This window comes from Ambystoma mexicanum, chromosome 4p (assembly GCF_040938575.1).
Source record: "Ambystoma mexicanum isolate Mex_15411 chromosome 4p, UKY_AmexF1_1, whole genome shotgun sequence".
NCBI classification, from domain to species: Eukaryota; Metazoa; Chordata; class Amphibia; order Caudata; family Ambystomatidae; genus Ambystoma; species Ambystoma mexicanum.
In genome coordinates this window covers 689,050,474-689,066,952 of record NC_090927.1, presented here as the reverse complement: position 1 = coordinate 689,066,952, position 16,479 = coordinate 689,050,474, and the positions used below count along the sequence as shown (strand labels likewise).

At 49.7% G+C, this 16,479-nt stretch overlaps 1 protein-coding gene across 2 annotated transcripts in view; it reads left to right on the top strand.

Moving 5' to 3' along the window:
- SLC17A5 (solute carrier family 17 member 5) overlaps window positions 1-16,479 on the top strand; it is a 1,156,538-nt gene that overhangs the window by 779,729 nt on the left and 360,330 nt on the right. Inside the window, exon 9 of one of the 2 annotated variants that reach the window (XM_069606252.1) lies at window positions 5,730-5,877. The exons of the other annotated variant lie outside the window; for it this stretch is intronic. Coding sequence (XP_069462353.1) covers window positions 5,730-5,877 — 148 coding nt within the window. The remainder of the gene's footprint in view (window positions 1-5,729; window positions 5,878-16,479) is intronic. 2 annotated transcript variants of the gene reach the window in all.

Below are 16,479 nucleotides of genomic sequence, written 5' to 3'. Positions count from 1 at the left end.
AAAATTACAGTGGCACGGAAGTGGAAGGCCCGGGAGGGCCCTCTGGTGGATAAAAGTTTGGGAGATCCTGGTGGCAGAGAAGGTCACAGCGGCGAAGGAAGGGGCTCTCCACCGCTTCACCGATTGCTGGGCACCAGTACCGGACTACCACTCCTGTTTCCCAGCCCTAACATTTCAATCCCACCTGGTATTGAACTTTTTAGGCCCTCAGGGCCCTGATGGGTCCCCTACCCATCAGGGCACCACAGACTGAAGGGGGGCGGGGGTGGGACCAGTGGGAGTGGGTACAGGGCAAGCTGCATGCATACCAACTGTGAAGGGAGTCATAATGACTCATGTAATGCATAGATAACGCTGTAACTGTAATAAAGTTGTTAAAAAAAAAAAAAAAGTAAAGTGAATATTGCAAACAGACCTGAAACAGGATGTACATCAGCTATTTGAGAAAATATACCTGTCAGCAGAGTATACCAGGGGATCTGCAAGGACCAAAGGGGTGATATTCCTGGTAGGACAGTAAACCAAGGTATCTGTTTCAGTTGGGAAGTTCCTGGCAAGGGAGTATACCAGGAAATCAATTATTTTGTTAAAGAGATACTTTGCAATGTCAAATCTTTGTGGAAATGGAACATTTGTTTTGCCATCATGAAAATTAGGAAAGTCTTGCTCTTGCTAAATTCCAACCAGTGTGTGGAAAAGATATTTGTTTGGTCATTCTGAAAATCACAGAAGACTTTCTTTTGGTATATTCCAGCCTGTTTTGTGTAAAGAACATTTGCTTTGTCATCTTGAGGAGAACATTAAAAGAGACATTTTCATTACAGAACTTTGGTGAAATGGAACATTTTAAATACATTTCTTGAAACTGTTCAGGGGAAGGGAACAAACCCTGGACACAAGATTTGTTTAGTTGAACCATCAAATGAAAAAAAAGGCAGTCCTAGTGGCGTTGTCAAATAAAAAGGGCCTATACTAAGAAACCTCTGGCCAAACCTTACAACTAATACAAAAAAGGGTGTGGGATAGTTTTCAAGAAAATAGAGAAGTGTTCTCAAATAATATGTCGGGATGCAGTAGCCTGGGTCGCCCTTCCCCATGTTTTGAGCACGGGGTAAGGTGGGATCTTGGAGCACATACAGTCTCTGGCTTCTCCAGCACGAGACGACAGTTCCAATGGCAGTTCTCAGGACTGTCGATGGTCAACTCTCGCTTCCTTTGAAAGTCTCTTGCCTTCGAGGGCCTCACGTGTTCAATATGCACAAACAAAAGTTCCTTTAACAAACATAAAGTTCAGTTTCCAATGTTCGCTGGGTGATTTCACCCTTGGGTCCTCTTATTTTGGGCGCTGACCCTTCTCAGTAGTTTACCACACAGTTTCACTTAGCGTGATGGCTTCACCCCTGGCCCAGCATCATAGACTTCTCTTTTTCTTCCGGCTCTGTTGGGCCTCTTAACTTCTGTGCAGTGAGGGGGTGGGATTTATTCCCATTACCCACTCACATGTATGCTGGTTCCTGAAAGAGATCCGAAACCACGCCAGCCATCAATAAAACAAGGGGTAAGTCATTACGAAATGTAATTCCCATGTAACACATATAAGACATATAACTATGGTAAACTTGGGATGAGGGAGGATGATACTTTTTTTCCCTATTTAGAGATGGCATGTCCTCAAAGGTGGGGGGGTCACTTCCAGTGGGATCCCGCTTGACCTGTCACATAGGGGATGTTAAGCTGAGCGGGCTCACCTCCCTAGTCCCAAAGAGGTTGACTCACATTTCGGCAGAGGGGACGAATTCCCTGGATTTGTCACAGTAGACATAAGTCTGCATGTAAAGCTAAGGAACGCAGGTGATTGACCTTTCGCATATCTATCTCGCTCTTAGCCCTGATCCTTTCTCCCGCGCGGTACCGCCACAGATCATTAATGGTGACGTGCTGAAATCAGAGTTGCATTTCATGTGGGAGTCCAAGTCTGTAATGTCATTGTTTCTAATAAAGAGACGCTCTGTGGCTCTGTTACCGGTAAGCAGTGGTGGCGGCTGATGGTCTGTTTCACCATGGGGCTCCACGTTTCTGGTGCAGGTGAGTTCTGCTTCTCCGGGGAGCAGATGGTAGTATTCCGCACCTGCATTAGTCCCTTCTTTCATGTTGTGCAGTGATTCTCTCCTGTTAAACAGCGAGATGGGGGTGCACTGACACAGAATTCCTTGAGCGGCTCTGATGGTCGGTTCTCTGTCTGGTCCACTACTGTCGCTGATGGTTCTTGTAGTTCTCTAAAAACGACAGAGAAAGACTGGTCAGTATTGGGAAACGCCATCCGAGGTAGAGCTGGCTCTGATTTCCACCCTGGTAGGTTTCCCACCCCAGGCTCAGTGGGGTGCCACATCCCTTCTTGACAGGGTGAGGCTACTGGCCATGTCACACAGTGGATTAACCCTACCCTGATAGCCCATTAACGTTGAGCAATAGCTATGATTACACGATGAGCCCAAATGGCAAGACGTTACTATACATGTAACAATAGCAAGCTATTTTGCAGCCTCATGCACCAGAAAATATTGAACTTCTCAGGAGTCGGATATGATTTCTACCCCTAGATACCTAATCACAGACCATATCTTCCACTAGCAGTCCCAGATCAGCAAATACGTAAAGAACTAAAACCGGGATAAAATATTTGCTTGCCTGACACCCGGCACTGAACCCTAAATTACTGCCGGATGGAATGGCGGGGCAGACTTATGACATAATAAAATCCATGCACAACTCAATCCGTTGCAAGGGCAAGATTAAAAATATGGAAACTCTTTCCTTTAAACAGGAACCTGGAGTGAGAAAAGGGTGTAACCTCCGCCCAACCCTACCCAATCGCTATATCAGTGATGCCCTACATTACTAGAGGAACTCTAGGTCTCAAGTCTGAGAGTGATGGCTTAGAAATAAAATGCCTGCTACGTGCATGCGATATATGCCTGCTATGTTTACTCCTATCAGAATACTGAAACACCTGGGCTACAGGGGGGAACCTTAATAGTGTTCGAGAATAAAGCAAAAAACAGCAGCAACAACTTCTAACTACTCCCTAACGGCACTGAAGTTCAACACGTTACAAGCTACACTTACCTAGGTATCAGAATAAGTGCTTATTGGAGTTATAAACTGGCAATGAAAACAATTCAAGAGCAAGCCCTCTGTGCATTCTTCACCATCAAGAAGCAACTATCCTACTTTAATTCACCTGTGATCTTAATGGTTTTTTACAGCAGTATTAATTGTATCCTAGTTTTACGAGATTCAGGTGCTCCAATAAACAGTATGGAGAATGAGACCACTGTCCCACAGAAATTCTGCACCTCCAGCTCCACAAACGGGTACTTTGTGCACATGGAAACTTCCCAAACCATGGGGGCAGAGCAGAATTTACGACATTCACTTGCTCAACATCGAAAAGTATGTGTATATTCTGGTGCCCTATCAAAAGCAGTATCTGAAACTCCCTACATTGCCTGGCACTGAAATCCCAAACTAAAATCCCTCGAAACAATCCCTTGACCAAGATATCACAAAATTCTGTTCATTAGGCTACAGTGCCCAATAGATTGACTGCATAGGAAACCAAAGACGACGGGGAGAAACTAGCCAGGTACTTTACAAGCCCTAAAGAAACAATACACAATGTACTGGAGAGCAGAACAAGGACAGCACAACAAGCTAGAATGCTACAGGTCAGTGGGGGCAAAACTTGCAGATTTGCCTGTGCTTTTGGCCTTTTACAAATAAAATAGGTAAACGCTGAATACAGACTGTGACCACAATCTGGAACTACAGACTGGCCAAAGCATCTTAAACAAAGAGCTCATTGAGGACAGAATTTGTCAGCAATGTGAATTAGGAGAAGTAGAAAATGAAATACTTTTCTCCTGTATTGTCCTCCATACAAAGGCATTCGAGACAATTTCCTCACATTTTACACGAATGGGGATGTATTTGCAAGAAAACCTGGACAAGAACAGCTGTGCGTCACCTTTGAAGAAACGCCAGAATTAGACAAAATGCATAAAGCAATATGGACTTCAGAAAAATGCTGAAAACCAAAATGTTCATTACTGGATAGATTAGAACATGTATGCATCCCATAGATTTCCTTGGCCAGTATTTATTTTACTTGTCATGCCAATAAAGTAGTTTGTATTTAATTGTTGTAAGAAATCCATCTTGAAGTCCCATGGTCCTTGTCGATCTGCACACTCCTGAAACAGTGGCTCGCCTCTGTGTCTGTAAGCACCGTCCCTCTCCCAATAGGTCCCGTCTTTATTTTGCCATTTGGTCTTAATGCGTTCTGCTGACACCCTATAAATATCGATAAGCTGTCCTGGAGCTAGATGAGCAATCTTTGGCTAGTTCCATCCTCTGGGGTCACATTCAGTTATTTCTCCAATTTGCCTGCCATGTTGATCTCTGATTGACGAAGGGAAATCCGTAAGTGGGATTTCTTTCAGACAAAGCTTAACTTCCACATTGCAGCACTGTTGCGGTTTTCCTGTGCCTTCATTTTTATATTTTCTTCAAATTAAATGTATTTTTATTCTCTCCTCCAGACATTTTCTTAGATCCTAGAGGACGTAGTTTACTTCTGTAATCGTCTCTCGGGTGTAAGGCCATGCCACAAAATGCCTTTCTTAACTCAACATTACTGGACAGTCATCTGGAAGGAGTAGGTCGGATATTTAACAGGGATAAGCTTGGATGTTGTGTTGTGGTGGATATTTGAAACAACTTTGCAGATGCTTTGTGCCTGTATAATAGCATGATAGCGATGGGCCCTTTAAAACTGTGGTCGGTCATATATTCATATTGGCCTTTTTTCAAAAATGAAAATCTCTTTAAATTGGATTACTTTGTTGCCTATAAAGATCCAGTAGAATTCTTAGTGTTCACCTTTGCAATGACCTATTAGTCTAGCTACATAATTTACAAATGGCGCACAATTATATATTTTCTGACACTTCTGTGCACCATAATTAAATCCAGATTAATCAGATTCAAATAAAATACTCTTTTATGAAATGTAGGTTACAATCTGGAGGATTTTTGTATTGAATTTTGTGCTAACCCTAACTGCTATTCTGAATGTTTCTTTGACTTGAGTTGTAATTGATGACTGGGAGGTAGATCAACAAATGCTTGGGACCAAAAGGGTGTTCAAAGGTCTCTTTTCGTCCTAGATATGTTACTTCCATGTTGGTGCCATAAATAAATGCCTCTGCTTCTTCGAGGATTCTACATGAGCAAGACATTTCTTAATAAGGGAAGAGTGCTAATCGTCATGTTTAATTTGTAGTTATATTAGGTGTGGCTATGTTTTGTTACGCTCAAGTCTATACTTTTCCATGATGATGTGGAATGGTAAATGTTAAACAGGGGTATTATGTGCATTATGAAAACATAATTTTTCACATGTATGCAGGTAATTAAATTCAACATAATATACCATAATGTGTCACGTTCTGGTTATTGGCCAGCAACCGAAAAGTTTAATTTTCTATGTTCATGTGCTCTTATTTGGAATTTTATATAAGCTGCACTTGGGGCTTGTAGTTATCGGGCATCTACAAGGATCTTTTTTTCCTTAAGAGATGCTTTAAGAAATTACATGTCAAGGTGCTGGAGGTTAAAATATTGCAAACAAATTATTTGTTTATTTCTCTTTAACATTTTGACCACAGGAATGATTGGACCAGCAATATTTTTAGTAGCAACTGGATACGTAGGCTGTAACTATGCACTGGCTGTTACTTTCCTAACAGTATCAACAACTCTTGGAGGCTTCAGCATGTCGGGCTACAATATTAATCATCTGGATATTGCACCATCGTAAGTACCTATTATCTGTAAACAGCGTTGCTTCTTAACAGTGGCAAGTCGTATATCTGGTATTTGTATTTTGTATTTAGGCAGAGAGAATAGCTTTCGCAAGAAGCTCTGTAGGCCAAGCATGTAAGGCTGATTGGGAAATCGCACGTTTCAGTGCCTGGCATTAGTAATTGAGATGCAATGACAGATAAATTAGGCATGTGTAGTAGGCAGGCATTGAGGCAGCAAGAGGGGATGGCCCTGACGCACAATAATTACAGACTTAAATACTACACAAATACCATTAGTAATATTTACATCTATGTGCAGGTGAAAGGGCAGGATGGGATTGTGAAGGGGTTGGTACGACTGTTTCTTTGGTGCAGTCATGAAGCCTGCTACAGTGGGGAAGAACTTGATGTGAGGGGCCAGAAAGTTCACATGGTCAAGAGCAAGTAGGGTTAAGGAGAGAAAGCGAGAGGCAGCAAAGGGAGGTATGGGAACAAAGGTTGTGGAGGCTTAAGATCTGAGAGTGTGTGTATGAGAATCGAGAGATAGAAATAGCAGGTTTGGGTGGGGGCAGTGGTATACCATGGATGGATTTGTATACAAAGAACTTGGGAGTGGTTGTGAATTCACAGCTCCCCCACATGGAGGTGTTGTGCAGAGGTGAGTGAGGATTGGGTGAGGTTGAAAAACATGGAAGTTATTTAGGGGTTGACAGAGATTGCAACTACCCTTTAGTGAACAAACTGGAAGATGCCACTGGAAGCGGGACATTAACATGAGAAGGGTCGTTGAATCTACAATTGCTGTATCAGTCTGCATGAGTGCAAAGAACTGCTTGTGTTTTTAAGTGCATAAAAGATATGATCCACTGTGGGCGTATCTCACATCCTCCTCCTTGCGCAGTGCCTCTTCAGGACAATCCTTTTACCCATGTGCAAAGATATACTGCATCACCATAAATGACGTTTTGTCAATGCATATACTTTAGCCAAGGGAAATGTCTCCTTTCCCGGAATTTACAAGATTTTCAGTGCACAGGTTCTTTAAAGAGGTGAGTGATGGCCCTATGTTGAGAGCTAACACGGATTGGGCAGTAGAGAGATGGCAGAGACCGTGACAAATCTTTTCTCTACCGATAGATGAACGCAGAAATAGAATTTCGAGGGGATTGGGTCCTCCGACGTATTTCATATCTATGACAGTAATCACCACAGCTGTGCTGCTTCGGAATATTTTCGGCGTCTGCGTCGATGACGTCGATACGCCGCCCTCGAGGACCTCCACCGACGGCCGACGTCACTGGATGTTATAAGTAGGACACACGACGCCCGTAGCCTCAGTTGCGTTTTTCCGCGAACCTGTTCACTTCGGGAATCTCGGCACGCCTCGACTCTTTGGAGTTTCTGTTGTTTTCTCGGTTCTTCAAACCTGTTTGGTGTTTGTGAAATATTTCTTCGTGAAGAAGTCTACCTCGTCTTCCACACCGCGTCCGGGCTGTAAGAAGTGCGGGGACTGTGGGTCCAAGATTTTTGGTCACGGACTCGCACAACGCCTGCCTCTGGTGCCTCGGGGAGGCCCATGACACAGATGACTGTATCGACTTGCGGGAGCGCAAGAAGAAGTTATCGGTAAGTAAGGTGTCCAAGCCCCGGAAGTCGAGGTCTGCGGGGATTTCGATGGACGACTCGAGGGGCGACTCTCCGCGTCGTCGTCGGAAGTCCAGTGGGTCTCGGTCCCGGAGTCGGTCCCGCCACTCCTCTGCCTCTTCGAGGCACTCCCGGAAGCGCCATCATCGGTCGCCTTCCCCGTCCTCATCCGAGGACTCCGCCCTTCGGTGGGTCGCTTACCCCACCAAGCAGGCGACACCGGAGGAATGAGCTTCCTTCGGGAAGAAAATGTTGGCGATTCTCGAATCGCAGGGCACTGGTCCGTCCGCGATCAGCCGAGAGACACCGCTTGCACGCCTTCGGGCTCGGGTGGTCATCACGATTCGCGGGAAAGGTCCCACTCGGACAAGGAGAATCGTTCTCGGCATGCCCGGTCCAGGTCCCGTTCCTTGACACGCTCGAGACCGCGTGAACCTGTGAAGTCTTCGAGGAAGACATCGACACCTGTGGCGCCGAGGTCGTCGATGGACTCTCTCGAGGCTCCGCCTCCGAGGAAGTCGTCAACGCTGTCAGCGCCCAGGATGCCGAGGGACACGCTCGGGGCTCTGCCTTCGAGGCGTGTGTCGACGCCGTCGATGCTGTCGGCGCCGCGTCTGTCGTCGACGCTGATTCTCTTGACGCCGGCGCCGATTCACTCGACACCCTCAACGCCTTTCGAGGCTGTGTCGACCGGGGTACCCCGTGGCTCAGGGGAACCACATAGAAAGGCTCTGGCCAAGGTCAAGCATGGCTTTGGTTCCAGTTCTGTGCCTTCTTAACGCCATCTGGAGTTCATTTCAGAGGTGGATGAGGGCTCTGATGATAGCATGGTGCCTGACACGGTGCCTGACGAGATTCTCTCGGGCCATAGCAAGTTTGAGGACCTGAGGCAGTCCCTGCATGATGCTAGTGGGCTGGACACCTCTCCAGAGGTGGAGTTTTGTAGGCCTGAGCCTGGCTCTCATGCCGATTCTTCGTACCGGCGCCTTATGTCAAGGGTCACAGAGTACTTAGGATGGTCTGCTCCTCCAAGGGAGTTTGTTCAGGATGACCTTACGGATATCCTCAACATTGGCAGTACCGGGTCAGTTGGTGGACCGTTTCATATGGCTCTACAGAGGAGGGTGACGGCTGCTTGGACTGCTCCGGAGAGTCTCCCGGCAGTGAGCAAGTCTTTGCCACAAAAATACCGCCCAGCCAGTAGTGACCCCTGCTACTTGTCCATGCACCCTACTCCGGAGAGTTTGGTGGTGCAGGTGGCTACGGCCCCGGCAAAGCAGGCGTCGTACTCTACCATCCCTCCTGATAGGGGCGACAATCGTTTTGACGGCTGGGCGAAGAAAGTGTTTTCTGCAGGCGGTATGGCGCTTCAGGCGGCCAACTCCATATGTGCCTTGTCTCGTTTCACGCACACTGTTTCCTTGGCGGCTGAGCATATTCCCGAAGGGGACGAACGGGATGGTTTCCTTGCCATGGTTCAGGATGGCAAAGATGCCATGTGTGAGGCAGTTCAGTCGGGTTTGGACATGGCAGATTACATCAGCAGGTCTATGGCGGCAAGCACCGTGATACGCAGGTTTGCGTGGTTGCGGAAGTCGGGGTTTGCTCCTGATGTGCAGGCCTGGCTCCTCAACATGCCCTTTGACGGGGAACATCTTTTTGGCAGCAAGGCTAACGTGAGTCTTGAGAGGTTGTAGACCTTAAAAGCTGCAGAAAGTCGTTGGGCGCTGCAGTTCGACAACCTGCGCCTTTTCGTCCTAGGGGACAGCAATGGAGGGGAGGTTCCTTTCGTTATTACTCATCCTTTGGTAAAGCGAGAGGAGCTGCCAGTCAAAGGGGTCACCGTAGGAGTGCCAGAGGTGGAAAACAAGGTACTCGAGGTGCCAAGGCCGCTCGGGCTGTTGCCTCTTTGCCCTCAGGCAACGCCGCAGCCGCTTCAGCTCAGTCATGAGGCCATGTCCCATGGTTCGCCGGTTGGGGGAAGGCTGGCACAGCATCTTGTAGAGTGGCGCGCCATTACTTCAGATGTGTGGGTTCTGGAGATCCTAACCCACGGCTACAGTCTTCCTTTCCGGCAGAGGCCTCAAGACAATCCACCGGGGAATCTCTCTTTGAAGAGTCCGGATCCGCTCCTTGCGCAGGAAATTCAATCCCTGCTGGAGAAAGGCGCCATAGAACTGGTGCTTGTAGCAGAGAGGAACAAGGGATGGTATTCCCCTTATTTTTTGATTTCCAAGAAAGACGGGGGATTGAGACCCATCATGGACTTGCACGGTTTGAACAAACTCCTCAGGAAGGACAAGTTCAAGATGGTTACTCTCTCTCAAGTCCTCCAGGCCCTTTAACTTCAGGACTGGTTGGTGTCTCTCGACCTCAAGGACGCTTATTTTCATGTGCCGATCCATCTAAAGCACAAGAAGTACCTGAGGTTTGCGGTTGGCGACTCGCACTTTCAATTTTGGGTCCTGCCGTTCGGATTGACCTCTGCCCCGAGGGTCTTCACCAAGCTCATGGTAGTGGTGGCAGCGCACCTCAGGGAAGGGGGATTCACGTCTACCCCTACCTGGACGATTGTTTGATCAGGGCGCGCTCTCCCGAGCAAGTCCTGGATCATCTGTCAGTCACCTGCCACTCCCTCCACAAGCTGGGCTTCTCCCACAACTTAAAGAAGTCCCATTTGACACCAACTCAGAGGCTCCAGTACATCGGAGCAGTGCTTGACACGTCCATGGGGCAGTGTTTTCCTCCCCAGGTGAGGTCTCATCACATTCAGCAGATGGTGCACAAGTTTCAACTTGCCCAGACTCTCCCGGCGTTTGAGTTCTTGAGACTGCTCGGCCTCATGGCATCCTGCGTTCTTCTGGTGCCAGAGGCCAGGTTGCGGATGAGATCTTTGCAATGGGCACTCAAGCTCCAGTGGTCTCAGTCAATCAATCCTCTGGCAGGATGTCGGACCCTGTTCAGGTGCCGTCTTCGGTCGCCCGGGACCTTCTGTGGTGGGCCAACGAAGGCAATCTGATGAGGGGGCTCCATTTTGGCTGCCCTGGCCGGAGTTGACGATCGTGACGGATGCATCCCTCATGTGATGGGGAGCTCATGCCAACGAGTTGACAGTCAGCAGTCGTTGGTCTCCGTCGGAGTCCAGACTCCATATCAATCTGTTGGAGCTGAGGGCCGTCAGGCTAGCCCTGAAGGCTTTTCTGCCGACTGTGCGAGGAAAGAATGTCCTGATCCTGACGGACAACACGGTGGCCATGCACTACCTCAACAAAAATGGGGGGCAGGGTCACTTCCTCTGTGCAGGGAGGCGATGCAGCTCTGGTTCTGGGCAATCCAGCAGGAAGTTTCGATCTCTGCAGTTCATCTGGAAGGAGACGAAAACGAGACGGCGGATGCTCTGAGCAGGCAGAGCACGATCTCTCACGAGTGGGAGTTGGCTCAGGAGATTCTCCTGGAGATCTTTGCCCTTTGGGGGACCCCTCAAATGGATCTCTTTGCCTCCAGTGTCAACCGGAAGTGCGAGAGGTTCTGCTTGCGGGAATTTCCTCCAAACGGAGCCTTAGGAGATGCGTTCGTGGTGGAGTGGTCATTCCTACTGCTTGTACACGTTTCCTCCAGTCCCCGTCATCCCGCAAGTACTGCGGAGGTTACAGAGGTTCTGTTCCCGGATGATCCTCATTGCTCTGGTGTGGGCCCGGAGGACGTGGTACCCGGACCTTCTCAACTTGTCCATCTGCCCTCCACGTCGTCTTACCTATCGAGACGATCTGCTCTCACGGGAGGGGGGTCGGGTTCTCCATCCAGAGGTCGGGTCCTTCAACCTTCACGCTTGGTATCTGAAAGGTTGAGGTATATGGATTGGGACCTCCCTGAAGACATGATGGAGGTGTTGCTTTCGGCCAGAAGGCCCGCAATAAAGTCTCTGTACCGTTGCCGTTGGAGAAAGTTCTGCGACTGGTGCAGGGTTAAGAATGTGGATCCTTTTGCATGTGAAATTCCCATGGTGTTCTCTCTTTTGCTTTCTTTGGCCCACAGGGGCCTTCAAGTGGGTACCATTAAAGGTTACCTGGCGGCGCTGTCCATATTTAAGCGCTCGTCTAAAGAGTGTTCCTATTTTCTTTAATTTCTCAGTTACTGAAAGGGCTCACTAATGTGTTCCCTCCGTCGCCTTTCCAGGTGCCCGGTTGGGATTTGAACCTTGTTCTCAAGTTTCTTCACTGTGTTTCATAAGGACAGGGTTGTCCTTAGAGTTCGTCCTTCTTTTCTTCCGAAGGTGGTATCGGAATTTCATTTAGGCCAGAAGGTGGTTGTTCCGGCATTTTATCCTCCTCCACATCCTGGAAAGGAAGAGGAGAGGCTCCATAGGGTTGATCCTAGGAGAGCGTTAAGCTTTTATATTTCACGCATGTCCCGGGTCAGAGTGGACGATCAGCTCTTCATTGGTTATGCTGGAAAGCGTTTGGGACAGGCTGTGACGAAACAGACTTTGTCTCGCTGGATTATTTTGGCTATCTCGGAGTGTTACCGCTTTGCGGGTAAGGACCCACCGGTCGCCTTACGGGCCCATTCTACCAGGGGTATGGCTGCCTCTACTGCCCTGCAGAGGGGTGTTCCTATTCGAAACATCTGTGATGCAGCCACCTGGGCTTCGGTACATACTTTTTTACGTCACTATTTCCTCGATTCCATCCGGGGGCAGGATCTGGCCTTTGGCAAGGCGGTCCTTTTACTCCGCAATTTGATTGGTCATGCTAAATTTCTGTTTTCTAAATTCTTTTCCCACCTCCTTGCATTCGTATTGCTTTGGGAGTCTGTCATAGATATGGAATACGTCGGAGGACCCAATTCCCTCGAAGAACAAGTTACTCTTACCTGGTAACGTTCTTTTGATGGGATGGTCTGACGACGTATTCCAAATCGCTCCCTCCCTACCTTCCCCGCTACAGAATTTCTTATGCGATTGCAGCTTACGTTTCCGCAAGGCTTTGTGTGTCAGACTGGCAGAAGACTGGTGGAACACGATCTGGAGAAAAAAAATACAACTGAGGCTAAAGGCGTTGTGCGTCCTGCTTATAACATCCAGTGACGTCGGCCGTCAGAGGAGGGCCTCGAGGGCGGCGTATCAACGTCATCGACGCAGGACGCAGACGCCGAAGAATTTTCCGAAGCAGCACAGCTGTGGTGATTACTGTCATAGATATGGAATATGTCGTCGGACCATCCCATCGAAAGAACGTTACCAGGTAAGAGTAACTTGTTCGTTGCTGTTTTCGTGTCGAAGCTGAGCCATGCTAATGTCTGATGGTAGTAGATGCATACCCGTTCTTACAAACGAATTCCCGTTCAGAATGTGAACCGTCTCAAAATGTAGGGTATCTTTGTTTTGGATCTCAATCCCAACAAGCATGTGTAATAAACTGTGAATAGTCTGCTTTGCCAGAGTCGTCAGTTTGGGGGGAACGCAATGGGAGGGATACACATGGAGTGATCACAGAGAGCTAAAAAGAGGATAAAGTGGCAGTGTGAATGAAAAAGGGAAAATGACAATGATTACGAAAAGGAAAGCACTAGGCAGAAAGCGAAAGACAGACAACAAGATGGCGGGGTACAGAAAGATAGAAAGAAGCCTGCTCTTTGTCATACTCAGTCCTGGCACAGGCCGTCCTGCCAGGGTAGAGGTGTGTGGGCTCAGAGGTTCAGCAGATGAGACTGATGGGGAGATGAGTCAGACAAGGAGATGAAAATGACATCATAAAAGAAATGAAGGAATGGACAGTTAAAGAAGAGGCATTGCGACAGATGCTGGGAAATAAAAGGAAGAAGGAGTGATAGATGTTAAGATAGAAATACATGTGTGGAAGAAAGTCAGACAGAAGCTAAGCGATGGGGACTGAGGGGAAAAGAGAAACTAGGAGACGGATCGAAACGAAAGGCAGGCAAGGACAAGGGTGAGGAGGAGGAAAAGATGAAGGAAGTGTAAATAAGATATATGACATGACATTTATATTGCACCGGTACACAAGTGTTTCTAGGCATGGCAAGACAAGGGAGGGAAGACAGAGGGAGGATAAGATAAACTATCTTTCTCCAGCATGGGGTCTGGCATGGATTCACATGCTCATGAATATTCCCCGTCGTCAGGCCGGGAATCCTCGGTATAGAAAAAAATAAGTATCAGTTTTGTTTCTGATCTGTCTTTCTTAGTAGTAACCAATCACTGGTCTCTGGGTCATACTGCCCACAGCCAATGACTGCCCTCTCCCTAAGCCCCGCCTCCGGCAGCCATCCTCAGATGTTTACCGCACGTTCAAGTGTTGGGAGTCCTCGTGCTGTAGCTCTCGAGCTTTTGCTGCGTTTTTGCGCTTTTTCAGGAGATTTTTCTCATTTTTCGGTTAAATAGAGCCTCAAGCTCCACCGTTCTACATCCGATAAACGTGGATCCGTTTTGGAGTTTCTACGCCCCTCAAGGGTGAAGATTTCGTCAAGTTACGCTTTTGGAGGATTTCAGAAGTTCCGAGACCTACCCCGGACATGGCCCAGGAGAAAGGAAGCTCGACGCCCGGAAAGCTGTTAAGGACCTGCCCTGGATGCCAGCTTCAGAATGTTTTCAAGGAGGACGTGCATTCGTTATGCCTCTACTGTCTGCATGCGGACAAGACGCACAAGGAGAAGGACTGTGCGTTTTGTGGGAACATGTCGGAGCGGACCATGAAGGATCGCCACCTCCGTCTCGCCAACTGGCTGGAAGGGAAGAGCCCGTCAGGCGAGAAGAAGAAAAAGAAGTCCGAGCGGTCTTCTAAGTCCTGTGAGGGCGCCCCGGCGACAGGGGCCCAACAAAAGGCTAAGCACCGCGAGTCCGCGGGCACCGGGAGCGCCGGGCGGTCGGGCTCCTTGGCTGCCAGGCAGGGCGCATCCTCCCCGGCGCCATCAACCACGAGCCAGCGCTCTGGCTCGGGTAAGAGGAAGTCCGAGAACCCGGCGAAGCTTCTGGAGAGGCCCCGGTCGATCTCGAAGATTCCGGCAGAGGGGGAGCGAGGCTCGGACCCTCCCCCCAAGGTGAAGGCCCCAGGCGCCCAGAAGAAGAAGAGCTCATCGAAGTCGTGGAAGAGGCCCAGCCCATCGGGAGGGATCCCGACGAGGGCGACGACGAGAGCGACGGTGTCGCCGACAAGGCTCCTCAAGAGCCCTCGCGCCCGTCGTTTCCGGCGCCGCAGGACACCTCGGCGGCCATTTTGTCAGCGATTCAGTCCTTATGCTCGGAGATAAGGACAAGGTTGCCCCTTCCCCCGACGGAGGTACCTGAGCCAGACCCGACGGGGGAACCGGAGCCAGGACCTTCGGAGAGTCCACCGCATAAGAGGAGGACGCATCCTACGCCACCTCTGCGGCCTGCTCTGCCTTCCCCCCCGGTCTACTACCCACGGGGATGATACAGGCACGGACACGGCTACGACAGGTACAGATGATGACGGAGGAGACGACGGGACGTGTCCCCCATTGCCCCCTGCTCGGGCGTCCCCGCCAGACGAGATTGGATCCTTTCATGCCATGATTTCCAGGGCATCCGAGCTTTTTCAGCTCTGCCCAGAAGAAAAGAAGAAAGAAGGGTTCCTTTACCAACGGTGCAAGGCTAAAAGGAAGACGGTCCTCGCCGTACCGCTTCTTGATGACATCTGGGATGAGGGGCTCGCCCTCCTCAAGAACCCTGCCACGGCGCCGGCAAAGAGGGACCGGTATGAGAAGAAGTACCGGGTCCCCAACGCTGCCCCCTTGTGCCTTCGGGCACAACCTACCCCAGATTCGGTCGTCTCGGCGGCGGCAAAGAAGAAAGCTGGGGGGGCATCAGCCTCGATATCAACTTCCCCGCCTGACGGCGAGGGCAGGAAGTTGGACACGATGGGACGACGGATCATCTCATCCGCAGCGACGACTATCAAGGTGGCCAACGCCCTGGCTATCGTAGCCCGCTACGACAGGGAGTTGTGGTTCAAAATCTCCCCTCTGTTAGACTTCCTTCCGGACGCCAAAAGGGCTGAGGCCCTTGAAATCCTACAGGAGGGGGAGATTGCTTCGGACCACGCCATCACGGTGGCAACGGACATTGCCGACACCGGTTTCCGTCAGTTGGGCAACAGCGTTTGCTTGAGACGACGAGGATGGCTCAAGGCCACGGATTTCCGCCAGGACGTACAAAGCAAGGTTTTGGACATGCACTTCGACGGGAACAACCTGTTTGGGAAGGCGGTTGATGAGTCCCTTCAGGCCATGAAGACAGACACAGAGACTGCCTGGGCACTGGGAGTGCTCCAACAACGACGGCCATCCTTTCGGAGCTCCGGAGGCAGACAAGGTGCCTCCAAGGGATCCGGCAGTGGCTCCTCCACTTACCGCCAAGCGGCAAGATCTTCGTCCCAGGAAGCCTACAGGGGACGCGGCAAGTCAGGTGGTGCCCGTCGTCGACAAGGATGCAAGGCGGCCTCCAAACAAGATTGAACCGACCGTGGGGTCGGGCCCCTGCCGAAGCACCCCGGTGGGAGGCCGGCTGGCGAGATTCGTCAGCGTGTGGGAGTCCACCTCCATCGACCGTTGGGTGCTGGACGCCCTGGCCCAAGGGCACGCCCTCTAGTTTCAGAAGAAGTGCCCTCGCGTTCCACCCGTGGCCAGGAAGGAAAATCACGTCCCTCAACTACTGTTGGAAGTAAGGGTGATGCTCAAGAAGGGTGCCATCGAGCTCGTCCCAAAGAGGCTTCGGGGCTCCGGAGTTTACTCAAGGTACTTCCTCGTAAAAAAGAAGACGGGAGGATGGCGCCCCATCCTGGACCTACGACGACTGAACAAGTACATCAAGGCACAGAAGTTCTGTATGGTCACCCTCCAGCATGTGCTGGGACAGCTGGAGGAGGGCGATTTCCTGTCGTCGTTGGACTTGGAGGATGCCTACTTCCACATCCCCATTCTAAAAAGACAC